At 34.6% G+C, this 22,289-nt stretch overlaps 3 protein-coding genes across 4 annotated transcripts in view; 1 reads left to right on the top strand and 2 right to left on the bottom strand.

Moving 5' to 3' along the window:
* Positions 1-4,544: 4,544 nt before the first annotated feature.
* LOC130655895 (hsc70-interacting protein-like) lies at positions 4,545-13,875 on the bottom strand. 2 transcript variants are annotated; one of them, XM_057458709.1, is made up of 14 exons: positions 13,698-13,875; positions 10,744-10,822; positions 10,479-10,584; positions 9,989-10,065; positions 9,627-9,693; positions 8,056-8,140; positions 7,796-7,906; positions 7,367-7,469; positions 7,216-7,286; positions 7,092-7,131; positions 5,326-5,392; positions 5,168-5,233; positions 5,002-5,066; positions 4,545-4,861 (listed from the first exon to the last, which is right to left on the bottom strand). In XM_057458709.1, the coding sequence occupies exons 1-14, from the start codon at positions 13,808-13,810 to the stop codon at positions 4,733-4,735; spliced, it is 1,179 nt and encodes a 392-aa protein (XP_057314692.1). In that variant the 5' UTR covers positions 13,811-13,875; the 3' UTR covers positions 4,545-4,732. The 2 variants fall into 2 exon arrangements, with proteins under 2 accessions (XP_057314692.1, XP_057314693.1); XM_057458710.1 differs by lacking the exon at positions 13,698-13,875 and having other exon boundaries at positions 10,682-10,822.
* A 142-nt stretch (positions 13,876-14,017) lies between these two features.
* LOC130655903 (copper transport protein ATOX1-like) lies at positions 14,018-16,123 on the top strand. Its single transcript, XM_057458717.1, has 3 exons — positions 14,018-14,170; positions 14,746-14,821; positions 15,870-16,123. The coding sequence occupies exons 1-3, from the start codon at positions 14,162-14,164 to the stop codon at positions 15,995-15,997; spliced, it is 213 nt and encodes a 70-aa protein (XP_057314700.1). The 5' UTR covers positions 14,018-14,161; the 3' UTR covers positions 15,998-16,123.
* Positions 16,124-17,309: 1,186 nt separating this feature from the next.
* The window catches only part of LOC130655884 (dynein axonemal heavy chain 6-like), a 43,562-nt gene continuing 38,582 nt past the window's right edge, over positions 17,310-22,289 (bottom strand). Inside the window, exons 77-84 of the mRNA XM_057458698.1 lie at positions 20,241-20,411; positions 19,821-19,907; positions 19,583-19,675; positions 19,267-19,359; positions 18,914-18,974; positions 18,510-18,784; positions 18,142-18,253; positions 17,310-17,659 (exon numbers count right to left, since the gene is read on the bottom strand). Of these exons, the coding sequence (XP_057314681.1) occupies positions 17,556-17,659; positions 18,142-18,253; positions 18,510-18,784; positions 18,914-18,974; positions 19,267-19,359; positions 19,583-19,675; positions 19,821-19,907; positions 20,241-20,411 (996 nt within the window). The 3' untranslated portion in view covers positions 17,310-17,555. The remainder of the gene's footprint in view (positions 17,660-18,141; positions 18,254-18,509; positions 18,785-18,913; positions 18,975-19,266; positions 19,360-19,582; positions 19,676-19,820; positions 19,908-20,240; positions 20,412-22,289) is intronic.

The following is a 22,289-nucleotide window of genomic DNA, read 5'->3' on the forward strand; positions in this document are numbered from 1 at the left end:
AAAATCGCAATTTCAAATTTCTCTGCGTCAAACTTGTATAGTTTAAAATCAAAACAAGAAGCCCTGGGGCTCTAAGAATTTCCTCTCGCTGTCAAAATATTTGATGACAACCTGCTAATTCTTTGTGTTATCGTGCCAAATATTCGAAGAGGTCTGGTGCATGTGCTCTGAAGATAAAGCACACAAAAGTGACATTATATCTTACAACAAACGCAAAAAAACGAAACGTGTCATAATAAACTCACATTTTAAAAGAAAAACAAAAAATACAGCCTATCATTCATGGTTGAAAGTCTTGCGATTAAAACGTTTATGGTCTTAAACGGCAATTAGTTAACAAAAAACAAAATTTTGTTGTGACCGTCATTTTTAAACGTAAAATAAAATAAAATCAATTTTATGTAAAATCTTTGAATCATTTATTAAAGATGCACTTGTGAAATTTTTGGTAGATAATGGTTTGTTGTCTAATAAGCAATATGGGTTTATTTCTGGAAGATTTTGGATAAGTGGTCTGAGATACTTGATAGACGGGGGGGTGTAATTTATTGTGATTTTATGAAAACCTTTGATAAAGTACCACACAATAGGTTGATAGCAATACTTCAGTTTTATTAAGTCGATTGTTCCATTATATCGTGGGTCAAGGACTTTCTATCAAACCGATTCCAATGCGTGGTGATAAATGGTGAAGAGTCGGACTGGACTGAAGTGATTAGTGGGATCTGTGTTAGGACCAATTTTGTTTGTGATTTACATCAATACCATAATACAGGAAGTTCAATACTCGGATATATTCTTATTTGATGATGATAATAAATTATTCCGTGAAATATTTTCGAGTGAGGACTCACTCAAACTACAAGAAGATCTAAATAGTATAGTGCAGTGGTCTAATAATACCCTGTTGAAATTTCAACCAGTTAATGTGTTGCAATGAGAATAACTACAAAAAATAGACTATCAAGTCCATGCAATTACGTTAAGAATGGTTCCGTCCTTAGAAATACAAGTTGTGAAGATGTCGGTGTATTAATAGATAACCATCTAACATTTTCAAACCACATTTCATCAAAGGTTAAAAAAACAAATCAGATTATGGGCTTGATTCGAAGGACGTTTGGCTATATGAAAAATGAAAACTTTGTTTTGTTGTTCACATCCCTTGTCAGACCACATTTGAGTAAGATAACACAGTACGGTGTACATTCTTGAAAAAGGACATGTTGATTGTTGAAAACATACAACGTAGAGCTACGAAAATGCTCCCAGGTATGAAGGATTTAACTTATTATGAAAGGCTCAGGTTACTGAACTTCCCTCATTATTCTACAGAAGATATCGAGCAGATATGATTGAGACATTCAAGATAACTAATAATGTTTATGACGAAGCTGTTACTGAAAACTTGTTATTCCCAAAATTGTCTAACACCAGAGTACACGATAAAGCACTTTTTAAAAGAAGCTGTAACTTGGATTTGCGAAAGCTCTCATTCACAAATCGTGTAGTGACTTTATAGAATTCTTTACCCGTGGACACAGTGAATCAATTTATAACGAAGCCAGACAAATTATGTTCTGATAAAGACTAATTATATTATTATGATCTGGATATTACTAATTTGATATATTGGATAGGGAGGAGTGTCTTTGAAGAAGATGAAGTAGTTTCTTAATACTTGGCGTTTGTAGCATGTGTACATAGTTTTTCTCAGTCATCTGCATATAGCAGTGTGTTTTCCTTATATATAGATTTACTACTTTTTTGTTTGTTTATAATTGTTTGTGTTTGTTTTATTGTTTTGCTATTATTATTATTTTTTTTTTCAATTGCCTTTTTTTTTTAAATTTTATTTATAATCTAAAAGCAAAGTTAAATATTTTACTAAATACATTATAAAAAGTATTAAAAATTTTAAATCATAGTATTTCATGGACACTGATGTATTCGAAATCGCAGTGTAAATGTGTTAACTCAAAGTGACTGAGAAGTCTCCTTGTTCATTTGCTTTTAGGTAGCTGCTATGAGGTTTATTCAAATCTTCCATGTTCTTTACTGAGCTTCAAATCGTGTCCATGGAGTTTATTATTTCATTTTTCTATTTATTATGAGCTGCTCCTAGAGGTTGTAGTAACCTGAAATTATTGTCAGAATACACTATACCATACACAAAATAGCCAAACTTTCTCCGTGCCATAATACGGCAACGCGCTCGATATGGGGAACCGCGGATAAGCGGAATTCTCACAAAGTGGACAGGGGCGGATTCACACATTGGCGAGCTCGGCACTCGCCTAAGGAGAAATTTAGCCTCCCCCGCGCCTTCTACAATCTCTTTAATAATAGCCGTATTTTGTCTGTCTGTCCGCGAAAACCGCGTCCTGTTACAGAAACACGAAATGCAATATATAAAGGACGGGCGACCGCGTGGATTTTTCCAGGGGTTAACGGCTAGTCTTTATTATAATGCGCGTATACGTCTGTCTGTCACGCAAAGTGGTAGCTTAGCTGTGTAATAGCGAGAAGCACGCAATGCGGTATAAAAAGGACGGGCGAACCCGTGGGTTTTCCACGGGCTAACGACTGGTCGTTACAATTAGGTTCCGTTTTCACTTCGCTTTTTTATATTATTTTGTAGCAGTATCTCCTTCACGGTGCTTTGCCGAGTCTGTAAGATTTTTCCTAGTACTACGGTACCGATTTATTATTTTGTTTTTTGTAGTTGGTAAAGGTGTAATGTATATAACAATTTGTTGACTTCGTAACAACTTTGTATGTTTACTTTGTAGATTCAATGTTTCTGGCAGTAGACAGTTTTGAAACGATTTTTTAACATGCCACGAGGCCAAGGAAGAGAACACTAGTTTTGGGAGGAAAACTTTGACAAGACTTGTTTTGGTGTAAAATATCGAGCCTCGTATCGAAATAATTCCTGGAAATGGTGCTAATTATAAACAATTCGAATAAGAAAAAGGCATGGCTTTATTTAACGAATGAAATGACATAAGTTTTTCACATTTTCACTAAAGAAGTTGTGTTGCTGATAGACTTGAAAAATGTTTGTGATTCTACCAACATGGCGAACATGACTTAGCATATATACTTATTACAACCCTATCCAAATGGACACAAAAATGTGTAATAATGTAGTTATGATATCTGTTTTTGAATGATTTTGTTTTGGTAAAAATAGTATTTATAGTAATTATTGCATAACAGCTACAAGGTATTTTTAAGTTTGCTTCAATATTATGTTTTTCTTGTTATTAGGCTAATAGGGCTAAATATTTTTTGACTGAATGTTGTGCTATAATTAGTGTTCATTCTTTCGTTTTTGTAGGTTGTTGTGTTGTAAGGTTGTTTTTAATTAGCTATATAATCTTGCCATTTTTATTTTATTGTATTTATCTGTTGTTGTGTTGTTATTACCATGATCTAAAATTACAAATAAAGCCTATTTACATATGCATTTTTGTGATGTTGTTTTTGCTTATTTTTCTTTCAGGCCTCCTTTTTTATGTTATTGAATATTTTGATTAGAATAAATATGAAAATTTGTTATTAGTAATATATACTGTTTTGCAATACCGAATTATAAGAATTATATGTCTTTTTCACTTAATTTAGTTCCCAAAAATTTATAACCTCTAAGAGCTATTATATTCACCCATAACTTGCAAAAAAATTTCTGGATGTGGAAGAAGAAAGAAGTTTTGCTGGCTAGCAATATTAGCCCTAATTCATGTAAGAAATAGACTTGTAAAGGTGTCCTGTCTGCTGCATTTTGTAGTGCTGAAATAGGTAAATAAGCTAAAGCTTCGCCCAAAACCCCACTTAGGGGGCTTACAGCGCTTCCCAAGACCCCCATCTGATTTTAACGTGGGTTTGGCTCGCTTCGCAAATCCGCCTAAGGAGAAAAAATCCTGTAATCACGGATTTTTTTAAACTAACACATGCGTGGTGATATATACAGCTTATTTTTCTGGAAATTGTAATGTTTCGTTCTAACTCTCACAAATTGAACTTGGTATGTCTATATATCCTTCTGGAATCTTATTTTTAGGGGTTTTTTTTGACGAAATTATTTCTTTTTTGTACATTTCAGACCATTCGCCAGTTTCAAGAAACTTTCTCCTTATGAAGAGCACGAAGTGTTATAGAGATGTTTTTTTTTCAACCTTTACAAAACTTGCACAACAATTACTGACTTTTACTGACTTAAGAGCAAACTAGTTTCCTTCGCAAAAGTTTATTTTCTGAGCAATTTTATGTTTCCTATATTAAAGATATTTGTTTGTCTGTTCATCATTTACATTATTGTTGAAGGTTTGTCATTTATTGAACACGACAATTTAGTAGGTGACCTTTCGGGAACGTCGCCTACTAAGCTATCATGTTCAAAAAACGGTAAACCTTCAACAATAATTTCTTCCTTCATTAGAAAAGATTGTGGTTTTACATTTTTCACGGACTAAGATAATTCAGTTTAGCAGTTTGTATCGGACCAAGTATTCCGAACCCAAGAAATAACAACTTTTGAATAAATTTCCATATAAATCTTTTCGTATGAGTAGAATTAGAAAAATATTATCTCAAAAGGGTGTGCTGGAGCAAATTTTGAATGTTGTCATTTTAAAAGACTGTTGTAGGCGTGTCCAATAACCTTCTGAAAAGTCACGATCAGCCTTGCTATAATGTCAAGTACAAGAAGCATGCGCAAAAGGTCTGTTTACTTTGCACCACCAAATTTAGACTGGAGTTTTTCAATTACGCGTTTTACTTTTGGATTGCTTTCATATTTGCTCATGTTAGCCGGGTTTTTGCTGACATCTTGAAACGCAGCCATAACTTCTGGATCCTAAAAGAGGATGTGTAAGATCGCTGACAGTGGAGTCCCTGAGTCAAACAGATAGTAAAAAGAAGAGTTTAAATGTTAATATTTGTTTGCCGTTAGGTTTATTAAAAATAAATGGAAATAAATAATTTAGGACATCTTACTTGCATAGCGCTCATGAGCTCAGGATCACTAAATAATGCGTTAATATCCGGCATTCCACCCGCGGCTAGTGAATAAAACAAACATGTAACAGAAGCCAAAAATTGTTTATAAGCCAAAAACTAAATGACGCAAGTAAAACCAATGGAATTATACTTCGTAACCTACCTCCTCCACCTGGCATACCGCCTGGCATACCACCCGGCATACCTCCAGGCATACCACCTGGCATACCTAAAAAAAATAGGTAAAACAACACTTTTAATATTTCTAAGAAAATCAGTCGGAAAGATTTTACGGTACACATAAAATGTTACATAACATACCAGGAAAACCACCAGGAAATCCACCGGCTTGAGCTCGAGCTGATTCTTCAGCTTTTTGTTTTTGATACTACAACAAAAGCGAAATTCGTTCAATTACATCAAATTTAAAAGTATAGGGTTTCCAATATTAAGCACATTATTTCACTGTACTTGCTGGTAAAGCTATTATTTTCCAGAGTTTAAGGCTAAAATTAATATTTCTTAGCCAGACTATTGAGAAAGTAATATGAATTCCAGCCAACGTGAATGTATTTAACAATTTAACTTACAAAAAAATAAACCCTTTATATTACCTCTCTCAGCTTTTTAAACACACCTTAATTTAATAATCTGATTGTTATTATTACGTTTAAAGCAAAGTAATCAATGCTTACCAGGGTTCAAAATGAGGTTTGTTGAGTTTCCTTAAGATGAGATCATCCAAATTATATTCTTCTCAATTAAACAAGGCTTTTATAAATGGCTTTATCAAAAATAAACGTATTTTGTTATAAAAGAACTAGCCGGGGACCCGGCGTCGAAACGCCAGGTTAAGCAAGTAACTGCGTGCCCCTGGGGTGAACGCCCTGTAGAGGGCTAAATAAGACCTGCAAACTATGCCACACATCTAGGTGGAGCGTTGTAAGTACAGATATGCAGCATGTTCTTAAACGAGCAAAGCGCACATTTCAACTCGTTGTTACCCTGTCATAACAAACGCAATTAGTGAATATTATTTACTTAATAGAATAAGTTTCTGTAAAAGTTAATAAATAGCGACACCAGGGTAAGCGTTTAGTACAGGTAAACCGTGTTGCACATCCACATAGTCATGATACCTTTCTCCAAATAAAAACTCAATCCTGTAAAAACACAGGAAAAAGCCAGTCGTTACCCGATCTAGTTAAAACTATCACTCTGCAATTTTATTTTGTAAAATAAGTTTTTATGGCAGTAATAAAAGGTGTAGCTATCTAACTGCATTCAGCAAAAGAATATTTAAGAATTTCACTTTTTAGCTTAGAGGTAGCTAAGGAGACATAAAAATAAAAATATTGGCTAGGATAAAAAGCTCTTATACCAAGCTGAAAAGTAATAACTAAGACTAGCTAGCTAGCTCACTGTAGAATACTTCTTAAAAATCTTCGTTCCTAGCCAAAATCCTGAAATTCATGCATTTAAGATTTGTATATGGCTAAAAAACGTGACAATATCTTTTTCTTAACATGTAAAAACATACAGAAAAGAATATTACATCAATAGAAAGCTTTTAGAACACAAAAAGTATAAACAGACCTACAAACCTACCACAACCACTTTTAAAACCAAATTGACCTTGGTCATCATGTTCCTTCATTAACATGTCTAAGCTGTGAAAATCTTGGATTCGTTTTTTAAAGAATTAGGAGTTGTGATTGGTATAATACGCGTGAGCAGTCAAAGCAAAATAATTTCTGGAAGACAATATGTTTACTGAAGAGGCTATCATAGTTGCCTCCAAAAAATATTATGCAACATGTTTAGATATCTAAAAATGATGCAATTTTTGTGTTATGATTACAAAAATGACGATAGTTAGCCTTGTCAGCTTGTTATAAAATTAAATTATGCATTTTTAGTCAACCTAATTACATTGAAAAAGAAACACCACAGAAAATAAACCAGCTCAGAAATGACCAAGAAATTCAAAAACAGCAAACAGACCAATGGCACATAACTTTCACATCGTTTTAATGTATGCCATTTTCTATAGTTTAGATTAAATTTACGGCCTTTTTAGAACTTACAGCTTTCTCAGCAGCCTCCTTTCTTTTCTTAGCTTCTTTTCTAAAAAAGAAAAAGTGAGTAGTAAAGTTGGCAAACAACTGGACAGGTCACAACACGTTATATTGTCAAAAAAACAAAACCAACATTTTTCTTTTCAGTTCTTTTTCTTCATGTAGCCTTTCATATTTACGTCTGTGTTCCATTATCTTTTTTGCCTGCAGAATAATATTAAATTTTATTTTATTCTAGTTTTAATCCATGGAAAAACATACAATCATAAACATGCTGAGCTTACATTAGGTTCTACTTCTTTTTGCCATTCCATCACAGCTTCATCAAAATCCAATCGGCAAGCTGTCTGAAAGTCATGATAAGCTTCTTCGTATTTACCCAGAAACCTGCACAGATATATCGTAAATTTTGTTATTAAAGTTCTTACAGATAGTGTAATGTAGATAGTGTAGCTCATCTGACTTGTAATCACTAGGTTGCAAATTCGAGTCCCCATTCTGGAATACTTTAGATGTTGTGTTTTCAGCATATATCAAGTCACAAACTTTAAACAATACTATACAGCTATAGACATAACTAGCAGTAATGTATTACAGTCAGAAGCAAGGGATGAAGAGCAAAACGTTAGGACGTAAATCACCAAGTAACCTCTTGTTACTTACAAAGTTAAAACACGCACATTTATTATGAAAGAATACAAACTTTAAACTACCTGTATGCTCTTCCTCTCCATTTGTAAGGTTGGGCAGAATCCTTGTTTATATCTAAAGCTTTCTCACAATCTTTTACTGCTGCATTCGGACGTTTAGCCTTAATAAGGACACTAACATATACAAAAGAATAAATGTTAATTAAGAATACCATAAATGTTTTTGTATGTGCAACAACATGCAGTTACATTGCTTTTAAGAAATCCAGGCAAACTTTGCAAATGCAAACTGACTGCTGAATTGATAGAGAGAATTATTGTACCTGGCTCTTTTTGCATATAAATTTGCAGACAAAGGATTCTTTTTTATAGCTTCTGTAAAAGCTTTAATAGCACCATCAATGTTTCCTAAATTTTAACAATTAACAGTTAGCGGATGAAATATGCTGGAACAAATATATATGCATTAATTTGTCAGCCCAGCATTGTGCCTTGTCAAAATAGTGCAGGGATTCTTACATATAGATAGGGGTGGCACAAAAGGCCCAATTACTACAAACAACAATTTCGCATTCCAATAAAAAAATTGATCAATGTACTTTCTGAAAAATAATGCTGCAATTATCCTAAAGATAATAAACAAACTTAACCCTTAGACTCGGTAGGACGTCCATTAGTGTTGCACCAAGGGCAAAATGCAGACATGCCATCTATTGGCCATAACTTGCAAGCACTTAACTTTGAGATATCACAATAGAGGTTCATATAAAAGATTAATAAATTTGCTATCTAGCAGTGTTCAGATTTATCAATGTAGCAGGCCATATATGAAGTTGAAAGATGGCGAATAACAATTGAAACCCTGGATTCAACACAAGGTTGTTTTCTTATTTCTTGGTTTGGATGTTCAGAAAGAAATAACTCAATTTTCGAGGCTGCCATTTTTGAAGGACTGGCGGTCCTCTTTCTGTCTAAGCGTTTGATGGTGTTGTGATCGATGTCTCTGCCAAGTGGACAATATTAGTAATGCCCAGTTGATCCAGACGCGCAAATAAATGTGGCCACGTTTTATTCGAGGATCAGGGAGAAAACAGTTTGTATGTTTGTATGTATGTACGTTTTGATACTTATTTGTGAAACAAGGTCAGTTTTGCCGACATAATAAATTAATTTTCTCGGCATGCCAACCTTGGAAAGAATATAGGGCGGCATGTACAAGTTGACTTCAATTTAATGAAGGTCGGTTTTCAGGTCGGCATTGCAGAGTGCCGACCGAGATTTACAGGACTGTAAGATTGAATGTTCTTATAAACATTCTTCTTATGTATGCATGTTTTATAAGAAAAACATAAAACATCACACAGGTGCAATCAGCCAATTTGCTCATTAATGCCAATAGTCCTATAGCTTACTGCCATACATGGAAAGCTATGGGTCTTTATATGACAATATATTTCGATATTTTTTCAATAGGTGCCAAGGGTTGGTTTTATTTACTCATCTTCTTTTAAATTTTGTACTTCTAAGAGTTAAAGATTTAATTATTTTTGCATGAAGTTTTTAAAAATGTAAGCAATTTAACAGCTGATCAATATTTAACAAATATTGCAGTGGTGTGTATTTTCTACAACATTGTGCACAAAAATATTCATTTTCTAAATAATAAACTGCAATATTGTTGTGTTTATTTAGACCTAACAACAATAAATTTTACTAAAATAGCTTTGTACTAAATATGTTATTCATGTAACGTTAGGATTCACTTGTGTTTCTCGCATTAAATAATAAAAAACTTATCTTGGCAGCTAACTCTTGAAAAATGATATAAATCTACCACACCAAAAATCGCTAGACAAAATTTTCTAATGTACACATTTAAAAGATTCACTCATACCATCACTAAGTAATCCTTGTGCTTCACTTCTTTTGGCATTTGATTCATCACGCATCTCATCTGACACCTTTATACAAAAAACATTTCAAGGAAGAAATGCGAGTGAGCAAAAAAAGTTTAACCTTACAGACAAACTGATGGTGGGCAAATGTATTGAACAAATCCAGTTTCCTTTTAGGTTTTTCAAATGCAGATTAAGGAAATAATCATTGCTCATCAGATTAGGATTTTATATGTTTGCAAGCATTTAAAATTGTAAGTTTAAAAAAGTAGATCACAAAATGGAATATGCAATCCCTGTATTTAATTAGTACTTTATCTCAAACTTTTGTGTGTGCTACAAGAATAAATTGTTGGTTTACCTCTACTGATTCATCCCCCATTTCCAAAATACCTTCAGTCTCATCTTCTTTAATTAGGCCATCAAGTTCCTCAAGCTCTAAAAAACATAAATAAATTTTAATTACTCAATATAACATACTAGGTTGTGCATGAACAACTGCTTATATTTAGCTTTTTTAAGTCAATAAAGTTTCCTGTTTCAGGTTTCAGAATAAAAAATACATTTTACAAAGAATCGTAGAATGGAGGATTACAGTAAGAAAAAAATCGCAAAAAGTTTTCACCTATGTAATCCGATTTACGAATGGAAAAACACTACAATTATGATTTTAACTTATTCTATCAACTTCGTTTGTAACTATTGTCTGGTTCACATCAAAAAATTTACTTTTGGTGGAAGTTTGCATATATACACAGTCAATGTGGAACATAAACTTTTCTTTTGGTAGACTAATAAAAACTAAATTAATTCTAAATTATAATCTGCAGATTATCATTAAATTTATATACCTAAATCACTTTCCATCTCTTCGTCACTACTTTCTTCTTGTTCCTCCTCTTTGACATCTTCAGGTTTTTTTGGTTCTTCATCTGGAAAATCTTCAAGATCAGGCACCTAAAGATACGCTGATTTTCAGGCACAATTTTAAAAAGTAACATTTCAAAAGAAAAGTCAAAATGGCAGGCACTAATCAATTAAAATATGGCATAACCTTCCAACTTTGTAGTGACAAAGATGCTAAAATGGTTGATGAAAACATGTTAGTGTACATACATCATCTAAGTCATCATCCACTGTTGGCTCTGGTTCTTTTGGTGGGTTTGTCTTCACCTCTGGTATTTTTCCACCCAAGCTATGAAAAAAATTGCTATGGATAAAAACTACACGATTACACTACACGAAAAATGGTGTCATAAGATGGGATAAGCCTGACCATTGACAAAGAACTCACAGGCTTTCAAAAACTGTTTCATAAGATATGACAGCCCAACTATTGTCAAAGGTGTTTTAGACTTTTATAAACTGCGTCAAAAGATGAGACTGGCCTAACTATTGATATGCATTATCTAACAGTTTTAGATACTTTCATAAAATGGGGGTAGTCTACAGACTCACAGGCAAAATTTAAAATGTTTAAAGATGGGCTTAGATCCAACAATTAACACACACTGGAATTTTTTGCTCATTTTGAGCTACGCAGACCTAATGAAGGTTTTTATCCCCAGACAAATCCCTGAAACATCCAACAGCCCACAGTGTGCCATCTCTCTAACTTTTCTTACCTGGGTTGGGTTAACTTAGTTCATTGGTAACATTCACTCACCCATATTGAATTGTTGTCAATGGGAATGGAACCCCAGTCTCCTTCACAAAGTGTTGAGTTATAACCACTATTTATGGCACCATTACTAATCTGACAAATTAATAAGCCCATTCCTAGACAACTTTCAAAGATCTTCCACATTAGTGTATATGTATCCCGTTTATATTTATTCGATATTCGTCTTGAAACTATCCGTAAACACACACAAACGGACAAAAATTACCACCATCTATGCCAGCTTATCGAAGAGGGATTCCCAACGAATAAAGAATCAGTTCCACCAAATCTACGCGAGTTCTGGTCTCTACGTGAACGCCTGTATACCAGTAATGATTTAATCTTCTCCAAGGGGATACCACTCGTACCAAAATCTCTTCGACAACGTCTTCTCGATGAGCTCCATGTCGGTCACCAAGGAGTTTCCTCAATGAAAAGCAACGCTAGACAACGTTTCTTCTGGTCAGGTATGAACTCGGACATTCAAAACAAACGTCTCAACTGCCGAAGATGCAACGAGACCGCCCCATCACAATCGAAAGAACCAGCCGAACAGCCACCTCAACCGTCCTACCCGTTTCAGCTAGCCGTCACGGACATCTTTCATATGGTAGGGCAAAGATACCTGATTTACACTGATCGCTTCTCTGGTTGGACCGAAGTCGCCTGTCTACGAGCCTCATCGAATGCAGCAACCGTCAAAAACATTCTGCGTCGATACTTCAGCACCTTTGGTATCCCAGAAGAAATTGCATCCGATGGAGGTCCGCCATACGAATCAAACGAGTTCAACGCGTTCCGCAACAACTGGGGAATACGTGACAGATTATCGTCAGCATACCTACCGGAAAGTAACGGAAGAGCCGAGGTAGCTGTAAAAACCATGAAACGCATCCTCACATCGAACGTCAGTCCAACTGGTTCTCTCGATACCGAAGCAGTAACCAAAGCACTCCTACTTCACCAGAACACGCCTGCACCAGACATGGGAATTTCTCCAGCCGAGTTACTGTTTGGAAGAAACCTCCCTGACCATCTACCACAACCAATCACTTTCAGAAGGGAGTGGTCCGACCTTGCTGACGCACGTGAAATGACACACGCCCGTCAGTTTGAACTGTCAAACAAGGGGGATCGACACTCGCTACAACCCCTACAGGTCGGTGATTCGGTCGCGATCCAAAACCAACACGGCAACCATCCCAATAAATGGGACAAGACTGGCTGCATTGCTGACGCATTACCTCACAAACAATACAGGGTTATTGTGGATGGAAGCCGGAGGTTAACATTAAGAAACCGCCGGTTCCTTCGAAAAATTCCACAAGAATGTACCAAAGATGTTGTTATTCCCGATTTAGCACCGGAAATGAGAAAGTTGAATGTCAAAGAAACTAAAAATGGTGAACACACGATTGTTCCCCCACATATACAAGAACAGCAAGAAGAAATAATGAACACAAACGACACAAATAACGATGAAAGCAATGAACATTCAACTGAGCAGGGATCAACTCCTCCACCTGCTCCCTTACCAAGACGCTCAACACGAGAGAGACGGTTACCGTCTCGATACAACGATTTTATTATGAAATAGGAATGAAGGATTTATATATTTTCCTTCAAAAAACAGTAGGAAGGGACGTGTATATGTATCCCGTTTATATTTATCCGATAGTTAACCCGATCCGATTTGTATTTTATCTTAGTATGTTAGGTCAGAGAATAACATTCAGTTATCAACGAATATACAATTAGCTGGGCTAAAAGTGAATTAGTCTAATTGACTTATGTGGTCCTTTTTTCTTGCTTGTCAACTGTTCGGAAACATTCAAACTCAATAATATATTTACTTACTTACTAAGAATGTCTTTGTAGCTAGCTAGATTATGAGGGTGCCAATAAGCTGCATACATCGTAAAAATGCGGGCGAGTTCAGCGTTTTAAAAAAAAATCAATTATTCGCCTGAAAAAACCTGCATTAATTCCGAACAATGCCCAAAAAAAGCGCCTTGTTCCTGTTGTTTGAATGGTATGTTACAAGGAATTGCATTTCGGTAAAGTTCTTGGCGAGTTCGGTAAAGTTCTTGGCGAGTTCGGGAAAGTGCGGGCAGTTTTAGGCGACAAGCGCCAATTTAATTTGAAAAGTGGCCCAAACTCTTTATATATGCGGGCGTTTGTGGCTTATTTAGCACCCTCTTGCTAGATTTCTATTATTATTTTTAAAGTTCTCAAAGTAAAACTGCCAAGAAAGAAATGTGAAAGTTAAAAACCCACCCACACAAAAACCACAGATTGATCATGAAATATAATTGATTTGATTCGACGTTCCCCATGACAACTTTAGCAAAGAAAAAAGCACGTGCACATTTACACAGAACAGGTGTTTGACTATAGCTAGCTATACCTGATTATCCAGTTCTTGAAAAATCCCAGTTCGGGGCTAAGAATAATCTCAGGTTTCGCTTGGCAAGCAGATACAAATTGTCGCAAAAGTTCTAATTGTTGCTTCTGGAACATGGTGAACTGTCGCAGGCCTGCTTGTCACTCGTGGTCAAGAAAGAAAGAACAGCCATTGCGTTTCCCGGAATTTTCTAGATCCCAACACCGTTGTATTGCACAGACCAGAACACGTACTAAGTTTAAAGAACTTAAGATTAACTATTAACTTTTTCTCTGCAGTATTTCAGCTATAAGGATTAATTATCCTAACAGAACCGTTAAATTATTAGAACATACAATTTTTATAAGTTTTTAGGTTTAAAATTCCATTGGTAGAAGGTCCTGTTTTATATTACTTGCATTTTTGACCCAGAGTGAATCATTTCTCGCAGCACCCCAGGGAAAGCACACGTTACTGCCTTGACTGAAATGGCTACTGTGAGTATAGATTAATAGAATAATGTACCGCAAAGTATTGCCCGAGGTCTAAGTGACTGAGGGGGGTATCTTAGATACAGCAGAGGGTAATGAGTTATTATTGTATTTGTTAACCGTCTAAGTTAGATAAAATAAAACAAAAGAATTTGTGTTGGTAAGATTCGCCGTAAAAATTGATGGGTTAAAAAAGTAAAAACAAACAAGTGAAAATAAAGCAAAAGCTTTTCGATATAAACCCATCGTCAGTGCATATAAAATATTTTATATGCACTGACGATGGTTTTACAACGAATAGGTTTTGCTTTATTTTAACTTGTTTGTTTTTACTTTTTTAACCCATAAGAATTTTGGTTAGCTAAGTGTTCTTTTAATTTAATTCACTACTTTCGTCTACTTAAGGTCAAAATTCAAAACAGTTCTGTCTAAAAACAGAAACATTCTATATAGAATTCGAAACTCACTATTAAATAAAACCTTGTAAACAAAACATTAGGTGATGTGACTGTATACTTGAGATTTAAAAGCTCTGTTAGGATTGTGAAAATTTCCTAATAGGTGAACCAAATTTTCTTTAGACACATAAATTTAAAGTTGAGATGACATGTGAAGGTTGTTCTGGGGCTGTAACAAGAGTTTTAAACAAAACAGAAGGTAGGTAGATTGAAAAGTCAGTCACAAATTTTGTTCCGGATATATAATTATTTTTCTTATTCTAAAAATTCATACAAGGTATAGCCACTTCAGTGTTGGAAACCGTTATCAATGTAGGTTTTGTGTTCTGAATGCATACATTAGTAGATATACACTGGCATTGCCTAGTAATTTCCCTACGTGGCATGGGTTGACCCGATGAAGAGTTATAGAAGGATTTTTTTTGCACGCATAAACTTTCAACAATTTAGCTAAAATTTATAAAATTCTATCAAAATTCCAACTAAAAATCTCTAACCTTTGTATTATCTCATTCTTGAGACTGAAAATAAAAAAGTGAAAATCAGTTAAAAACTTATAGATTATAGTCCTTGTATCAAAAATATTATTCACCAAAATTTTACGATTATTTGTGCAATTTTCGAGTACCTATTTTAACTTTATTATTATTATTATTATTGAAATTGTTTACCCAGGATAGCCTTTTCAGGTCCTATTGGTACTGCTATCAACGAGGGTTCTGCGAAGGGATCCTAGTCAATTTAAGTACCCATCTAAGCTACAAAAGTCGTGCAAGCACAGTATTCGCTTAACTAGACAACTACCTATCAATTTTATTCTCATGCTGAACACTAAGCAAAAGGATAGATTTTCACTTTTATAGTCTTTGGCATGACTCTGCCGGGGTTTGAACCCAAGACCTCTCTCACTGAAAGGGACCGCTCTACTACTAAACTGCCATTCGGTAAACTCCCCTTGAGTAATAGTGCTAGCCATAAACAAATTTTTAATGAAGATTAAACAAAAAAAAATTCCACATGAAATACCATTTGCTTGCGTGATTGTATTCGTTCTGATATGAATTAGAAGTTTGAGTCGGCAATAATCAACTGTTGACATAAATTAGAAAAGTTAGTTGTTAACTTACTCGCTGGTATGAAAAATATTTGCAATAAACTTAAGACCATTGGGTTTTATGCTCAAGGAAAATGTAAGGGTCTCACTGTTAGGAAGTTTTTGTTTATAAGCAAGATTTTCTACTTTTTAGGAGTTGCAAACTTTCGCGTTGAATTGCAAGACAAAGAAGTGTTCGTAACGACAGATCTTCCTGCGGATAAAATCCTTCAGGTGTTGCAGAAAACTGGCAAAGAGACAACATATGTCGGTACAGTTTAACGAACCTTAAGCACAGTGATATTGATGTCTGGTACAGTAACATATTAAGACTATCAGGATTATATGTAGAATTTAGGTTTTTGTAGATAGAAATAATAATAAAAATACAAATCTTTTTATTCAAAAGTTTTAATTTCTTTGTGTCAATATCTTTTTGCATAATTTGGAGATTAAAATAATTTTAGGTGCATTTGACGCAACCTCGTCCCAGGGTCTTGTGGCCCCTGAGCCGTTATTAGGGAGTGCCCTGGGAACGAGGTTGCATTGACGATGAAGGGAAAAAAATTTGGTGTGGGTTTTATTTCAACCTCGTTCCCAGCACCTGTTGTCTCTTTATAGAATTGATGGCGTGACGTCATAAAAACAAAACTGTGAGAGAATTGCTGTCGCGGTGCAGCTGTTGGAAAAATTACCAAGTTCGAATATTAGAGAAGACTAAATTCTGGCTTCTTCGAGAAAATTTTTTTACACATTTTTATCATGCTACTGTGCCAAATTTTGTCAACAAGAAGGTTTTTATATTTAGACTAATTTTGTGCTACATGACAAAAACTATTTTAGAAATATCATGATTTATTTTTGGAAAACAATGTTTTGAAATTTTTCGTCAAATTTTGACCTCAAGATGACGAAAAATCCAGATTTTATCGCTTACCATCCTTTTCACCATGTTGTTTATAATTTATTGGGATAAAATTTTGCCATCACATCCCTCTCCTTCGGGGCGTGATTTAACAAATTTTGGCTTAAATTTAATTTACCGATTTCACATCAAAAATCGCCAATTTTTTCCATTTGTACGAATAAGTTATAAGTATGTGACTGAATGTGCGAATTCTGGATAAGGTTACATTATAGGCGAATTATTCATTTTTAAAGTATACTATTATTGACCACTTATTTATCGCTCAAAGCAAATTGTTCAGTAATTTAAAAAAATGTGCTCAATATCTCTTTCCAAAATTTTTTTATATTACATGAAAGAATATTTTCGGAAATTGACCGACATATGGCAATAATTTATATTTAATGAAACCATTTATGCCGCAATCGTTTTTGTCCGCAGCAATCCATGGCCTTCATGTTTTTTAATGTTTTTATCAAGTTGTTGCAAAAGTTTAGAAGTGAAAGTTAACCCATGTTAAAATCAACGTTTGAGAGGAATTTCGTACTATAAACGTTTACTTTGCTTATTCTTTTGGCGCAAATTCTCTTTCTACTTTATATATTTTTGTTTGAGACAATTCGTTCATTATAAACGTTTAAAAACACACAAAACAGCCATCGGGAAAAAGGTAAACAAACAAAATAATATCTTCAAAAATATATTAACTATATATATATACAACACTCCGAATTAAAATAAGTTATAATAAAAATATTTTTCGCAAACAGCACAAAAATAGGACTTTTTTCACACTAGAATGTAGTTGATCTGCTTATGACACATTTTGCCTACTGATTTTTTATAGATACGTAATTTCTAATTAGGCCGTTTTTGCACGCATGAAATAAAGTCCAAAAAATAATAAAAATGACAATTTTTTTTTCAAAAAATTTACTCGTTAAGCTGACACAGAAGCGCTGTTCCCTTTGATATCCAATAATCTTGAGGCTTGTCACTTGGTAAATAAACAGCCACCACAAAATTTGTTGAGTGTCCTATGGATAGAAAATATTGTTTAAAAACAGATGTATTATAAACAATGGTTTTCAACTTCGTGCTTCGTGATAAAAGCTTCTTTTTTTCAACACCGATAGAGAGTAGTTTAACCTGCAGCTATCAGTCGATTTCTTTAAGGTGTAGAATAACTGAAACAGTTGCGGACGCCCTGCGTATTTTTTAGCACTTTTCCCCACACAAGCGCACTAAGATAAGAGCAATTTTTTAAGCAGTCCTGGTTTGACGACGCGGATATTCAGACAAGATTTTTATTGAGGGAGAGATTATCCTTAAAACAGATAGGGGGTGATAGTTGATTGGTTATAACCTGGGATGATAATATACCATGCTTGAAAAAGACCAATCTGCGCCCCCTGCCGATTAAGCGCCCAAGGATGAAGGTAAAAGGCGCTAAATTAGTCATTTACGATTAATTCAGTTTTTGCGTAATATCTGGGATTGCATTGTTGCTGTTACTCACCGGTGGTAGATAAAGTGCCAGCTCTCTCTGCAGTCTTGTACAAGGGACATTTATACTTTGCTTCATCTGGTACGAAGTTGATTTTAGGTTCCATGTGTAAAACAGGTAATGGCTAAAATGTTTGGATGCTTCATTAGAATAAGACAGTGTAGCAAAGTTATAATTTGTGCACAATTATAAACTATGGTGGTCAAAACGACAAACTTCTCAAAAACATAATAAATCAACGAGTCATACTTTCAGGGAAAATGCATCAATCATATAAAATTAGCGGAGAATATAGGTATAAACAACAAAAAAGATTAAGGATCACACAAATCAAAACTGCTCCGCTTCTTCGCATCTAACAACTATCTAAACCAACTTACGGCCGTCATTTCACCACGCACAGCATCACATATCATCATCTTTCTATCATCCCATCTTGCTGCTTCAAGAAATAATCCATGGACTAAAACACCATCTTCTGGCAAATCTTTATCTGCGTCTAACGCAAGAGTTTCACCATGTTTTAGTTTTGTTAAAGCATCAGCAACTTCTTCCTGGTAACGATACGTTGGAACTAACTTGTAATGGAAGGATAGCTGGTCTATGGGGTGACTGTATTTCCGAGCATGGTTCTGTAATGTCCCGGTAAGGAAACCTACGAAAAAAAAAATTAATTACATTAATAACATTACACCACTGATCCATAAACGTGTAGACACAAGATATTTTCTGAAAAAAAAACACATTGTGATAGTATGCGCAGATCTACTTAAGAAATAGCTACCTTGCGGAAAGAAAAATCCGGATAACCAAAATGATTTTGGCAAACCACGTTCTATCCAATTCTAGAAAACACACATTATGATAATCAAACTATATATTGTAATGCGACTTTCAAAGAAGGAAAAATGTCAGGCTTTTAATATAATTTGATTAATTCCATCTTACAAAGATAAAAAATAATACATAAAAACAAAGCTATAACATTTCTATGCTTGATTTTGTTCTTACAAATTATAGTTTGACCATTTTGCCTGGCGTATTATCAATTTTGCTACATTTTCTTTTGTATCTATGTAGGTGACAAGTCTACACTATTTTACAGACATATTATAGCAGACTGTCAGATACACTTACATCAATAAATCCAGTTCTTAACACCAAATCTTTTACCCAACCTCCAAGAGGCTTTAAAGATGGATACGCAGCATTTGACCATAACGTTGGCACCTGAAAACAGATTGTGATCCACATACACTTTTCTCAGTTCAAAGGGCTTCCTTATGAAATAAACTTTTCTTATGAGGAAAATGTGTCTAATTATGGACAACAAATATCAGCACAATTTCCTTCAATTATTCCTGTAGTTTACTGAAGGACGATTCAACTTTTAGTATAGTAGCTAATATAAAAGAATGATGCAATGATACAAAAACATTAATATCAAGCGTACCTGGTTATTTATAAAACTTGTATAAACAAGATCAAGTTCCAGCGACATCACTACCAATCCTTTGATGGCCTTCTGAAGTTGTTTTAACGAATTCTGGAAGTAGAAAAGTGTATAAATATTGCCGGAACACGGTATTTGTACAAAATATGAAAAGGAGAGTTTGAAAAGTTCACACTGACAAAATTAAAAAGCATGGCGACAATCATGGGGCAGCATCTAGAGATACTTAAATACTTACTTTAATTACACGCAATAGGTTATTAAATCTATCCACTTCCTGTCCAAGTACTGTTGTCAACGAGTTCAATCTTCCTTTGCTGTCAGTCTAAAAACATATCAAAGAATGGAGTATTATACCGAGATGGGAATAGAAGAATGGGGCGTTATACCGAGAAGGCGATGAAAGAATGAGGCGTTATACCGAGAGGGCGATAGAAAAAATTCAAAAAGGTAAATTTTTGGGCGTTAATGCAAGGTCTGGAAGTTTTTCAGTTTGCAGTGAGAATATTGATCGTTCAAGTATCTCCTCAAGTGAGAAGTAGGAAAGAGTTTAGCCTCTAAATATCTGGATTTTTTTACTCTTAACTCGATTAGTCTAATTTTTAAGGGCGCGTAATAAATTGGACCGAGGCAACATACTACAATAAAAAAACATTACCGCAAATAATTCCTTAGACGCTTTATCAATATCCAATATATCCGGTAGCTTATCCAAAATACTTTCCGATAATTCGTATACGATTTCATCGCTCGTTTTCCCACTGCCACTGGTTGACATGCGCGGTTGTACTTCTAGGATAGTACGCAACATATTCTGTGTTTCTTGAATCTAACAGGAAGTAAGATTTGTTCATTAAAAACACAAATAAATTTTGAATGGGTCTTAAAATTACAAAGACTTTTAAAATATTCCGATTTTACCCTGGAGTCCGTGAAGATAAATTTACATTGCAAAGAATTTCAGATTGGAAGATAAGTGTGACAAAACATGCCGCTCCACTTTGTAAATGCGTCAAGAGTTATCAAAATATTTCATAACTAGTCGGTCGAAAAAATTCACTTAGACAAAAGAACAATGGAAAAACAGGTTGTTTTGGTTTTTTGCTGACGTCACCAGTGCAAATACACATGTGATGTGTAGAGGTTAAAACGCTAGTCAAAATAATGTATATGATCATATGTTTTCGACGAACGCTTAAGGAGATATAAGGTTTTAAAAATTTTGCTGACGTCAGCAATGGCCCGTCAAAACCTAAACATTTTTCTTAGAAATTTGTATACCTGTTGCCTTCATCGTATAGATCTTGAAACGCTGATCAAGAAAACGTTTTTCTGTACATATTGGGAAAGAAAACGATTCCCCGCAGCAGACATTTTTTTAATATTGAGAAAGTCCGTAATAAATGTTGCAATCAAAAGGAAATCACGAACAACCTAGTTCCCAAATCTTACTTCAGGTTAATTTATAATTAATAGTGTGTACGTAAGGATAACCCAGCTGGGATGGTTTAAAAAGATCTTTTAATTAAAAAATCGGACGAAGAAGAAATAACAAAAGTAATAAAGCCAAGTTGCGAGAATTGAAGGAGATTACATCAGTGTTTCTCTGTCGGCGTTGAGAAATTATTTCAAAAGATATCTTTGACGTCACACTAAACATTTGTCTATAAAAATTCGACGATACGGAAGTTTTATCATTCGCAAAAAAACGCAGAAACCAGCAGTATCAGATTAAGATTCTAAAAAGGTGAGTTAAAACATTTCGTAATTTTATAAATATTATCACATAAATTCACTGAAAAAATAAAAAAGAGGAAAAATATAAAAATGGAAGAACATAGTAGAATAAGAAGAGAGATGATAAACAAGCCAGAACAAGCAACATGGGAGGTAGCTTTGCAAGAAGCCATCATCGAAATGCAAGAGAATAAAAACAAAAAATCCAAAATAAACATGACGTGTGGCATCAAACGAAATAAAGTCGGCCGTTATGACTACTTATCAAACGACTTCAGTGACGAAGAACAGCAACTCAGACAGTCAGAGTATTCGCCGCTCATAAACAATAACAAAAAGCATCGGCGCAAACAACGCAGGATCGGCGTGTCGGAACGCAACGAAATCGAGAGACAAGTGGTAGTACGAACGCTAAGAAACTTCGCGCAACTGCAACATTTACACGCGTTGAACTTTATTTAAAAACTTAAAATTCCTTGATCGCTTTGGAAAGAATTCGTGGCCGTTAAATAATTAGAGACAGCTGACCACAGCAGGAACTAAACGAACATGGTAACGAAATAGTATAGCACTAGTCATTAAGGCCCATGGAAAGATTCAATTAGGTAAAAGAACAATGAAAAAATTGGGTTGTTTTAGATATTTGCTGACGTCAGCAATACAGATACTAAAAAAATTAGAAAAAATTAGTTCATTCGTTGCCTGTAATAAGTAGAGGTTAGGGCGCTGATCAAGAAATTGTATAGAATCATGTGCTTTTGACGAACGCCTAAGAAGTTATAAGGGTTTAAAAAAATTGCTGCCGTCAACAACGACCTGCGAAAATACACAAAAATGTTTTTCCAAAATTGTATATCTCATTGTCTTCATCATAAAGATCTTCAAACGCTGATCAAGAAATTGTATAGAATCATGTATTCCGGTTTAAATGTTTTTTGATGACGTCATACAGCCGTGCATTCCGAAAGGT

This window comes from Hydractinia symbiolongicarpus, chromosome 8 (genome assembly GCF_029227915.1).
Source record: "Hydractinia symbiolongicarpus strain clone_291-10 chromosome 8, HSymV2.1, whole genome shotgun sequence".
NCBI lineage: Eukaryota > Metazoa > Cnidaria > Hydrozoa > Anthoathecata > Hydractiniidae > Hydractinia > Hydractinia symbiolongicarpus.

Excerpts from the sequence above, each read along its gene's own strand:
- LOC130655895 (XM_057458709.1), bottom strand. The coding sequence starts at position 13,810 with ATGTTCCAGAAGCAACAATTAGAACTTTTGCGACAATTTGTATCTGCT. Across the intron at positions 10,066-10,478 it reads AGAGATGGAAAGTGATTTAG|AGCTTGAGGAACTTGATGGC; the intron begins GTATATAAATTT and ends TATGTTTTTTAG. Across the intron at positions 5,234-5,325 it reads ATTTCCTGGTGGTTTTCCTG|GTATGCCAGGTGGTATGCCT; the intron begins GTATGTTATGTA and ends TATTTTTTTTAG.
- LOC130655903 (XM_057458717.1), top strand. Across the intron at positions 14,822-15,869 it reads AGTTTTAAACAAAACAGAAG|GAGTTGCAAACTTTCGCGTT; the intron begins GTAGGTAGATTG and ends TCTACTTTTTAG.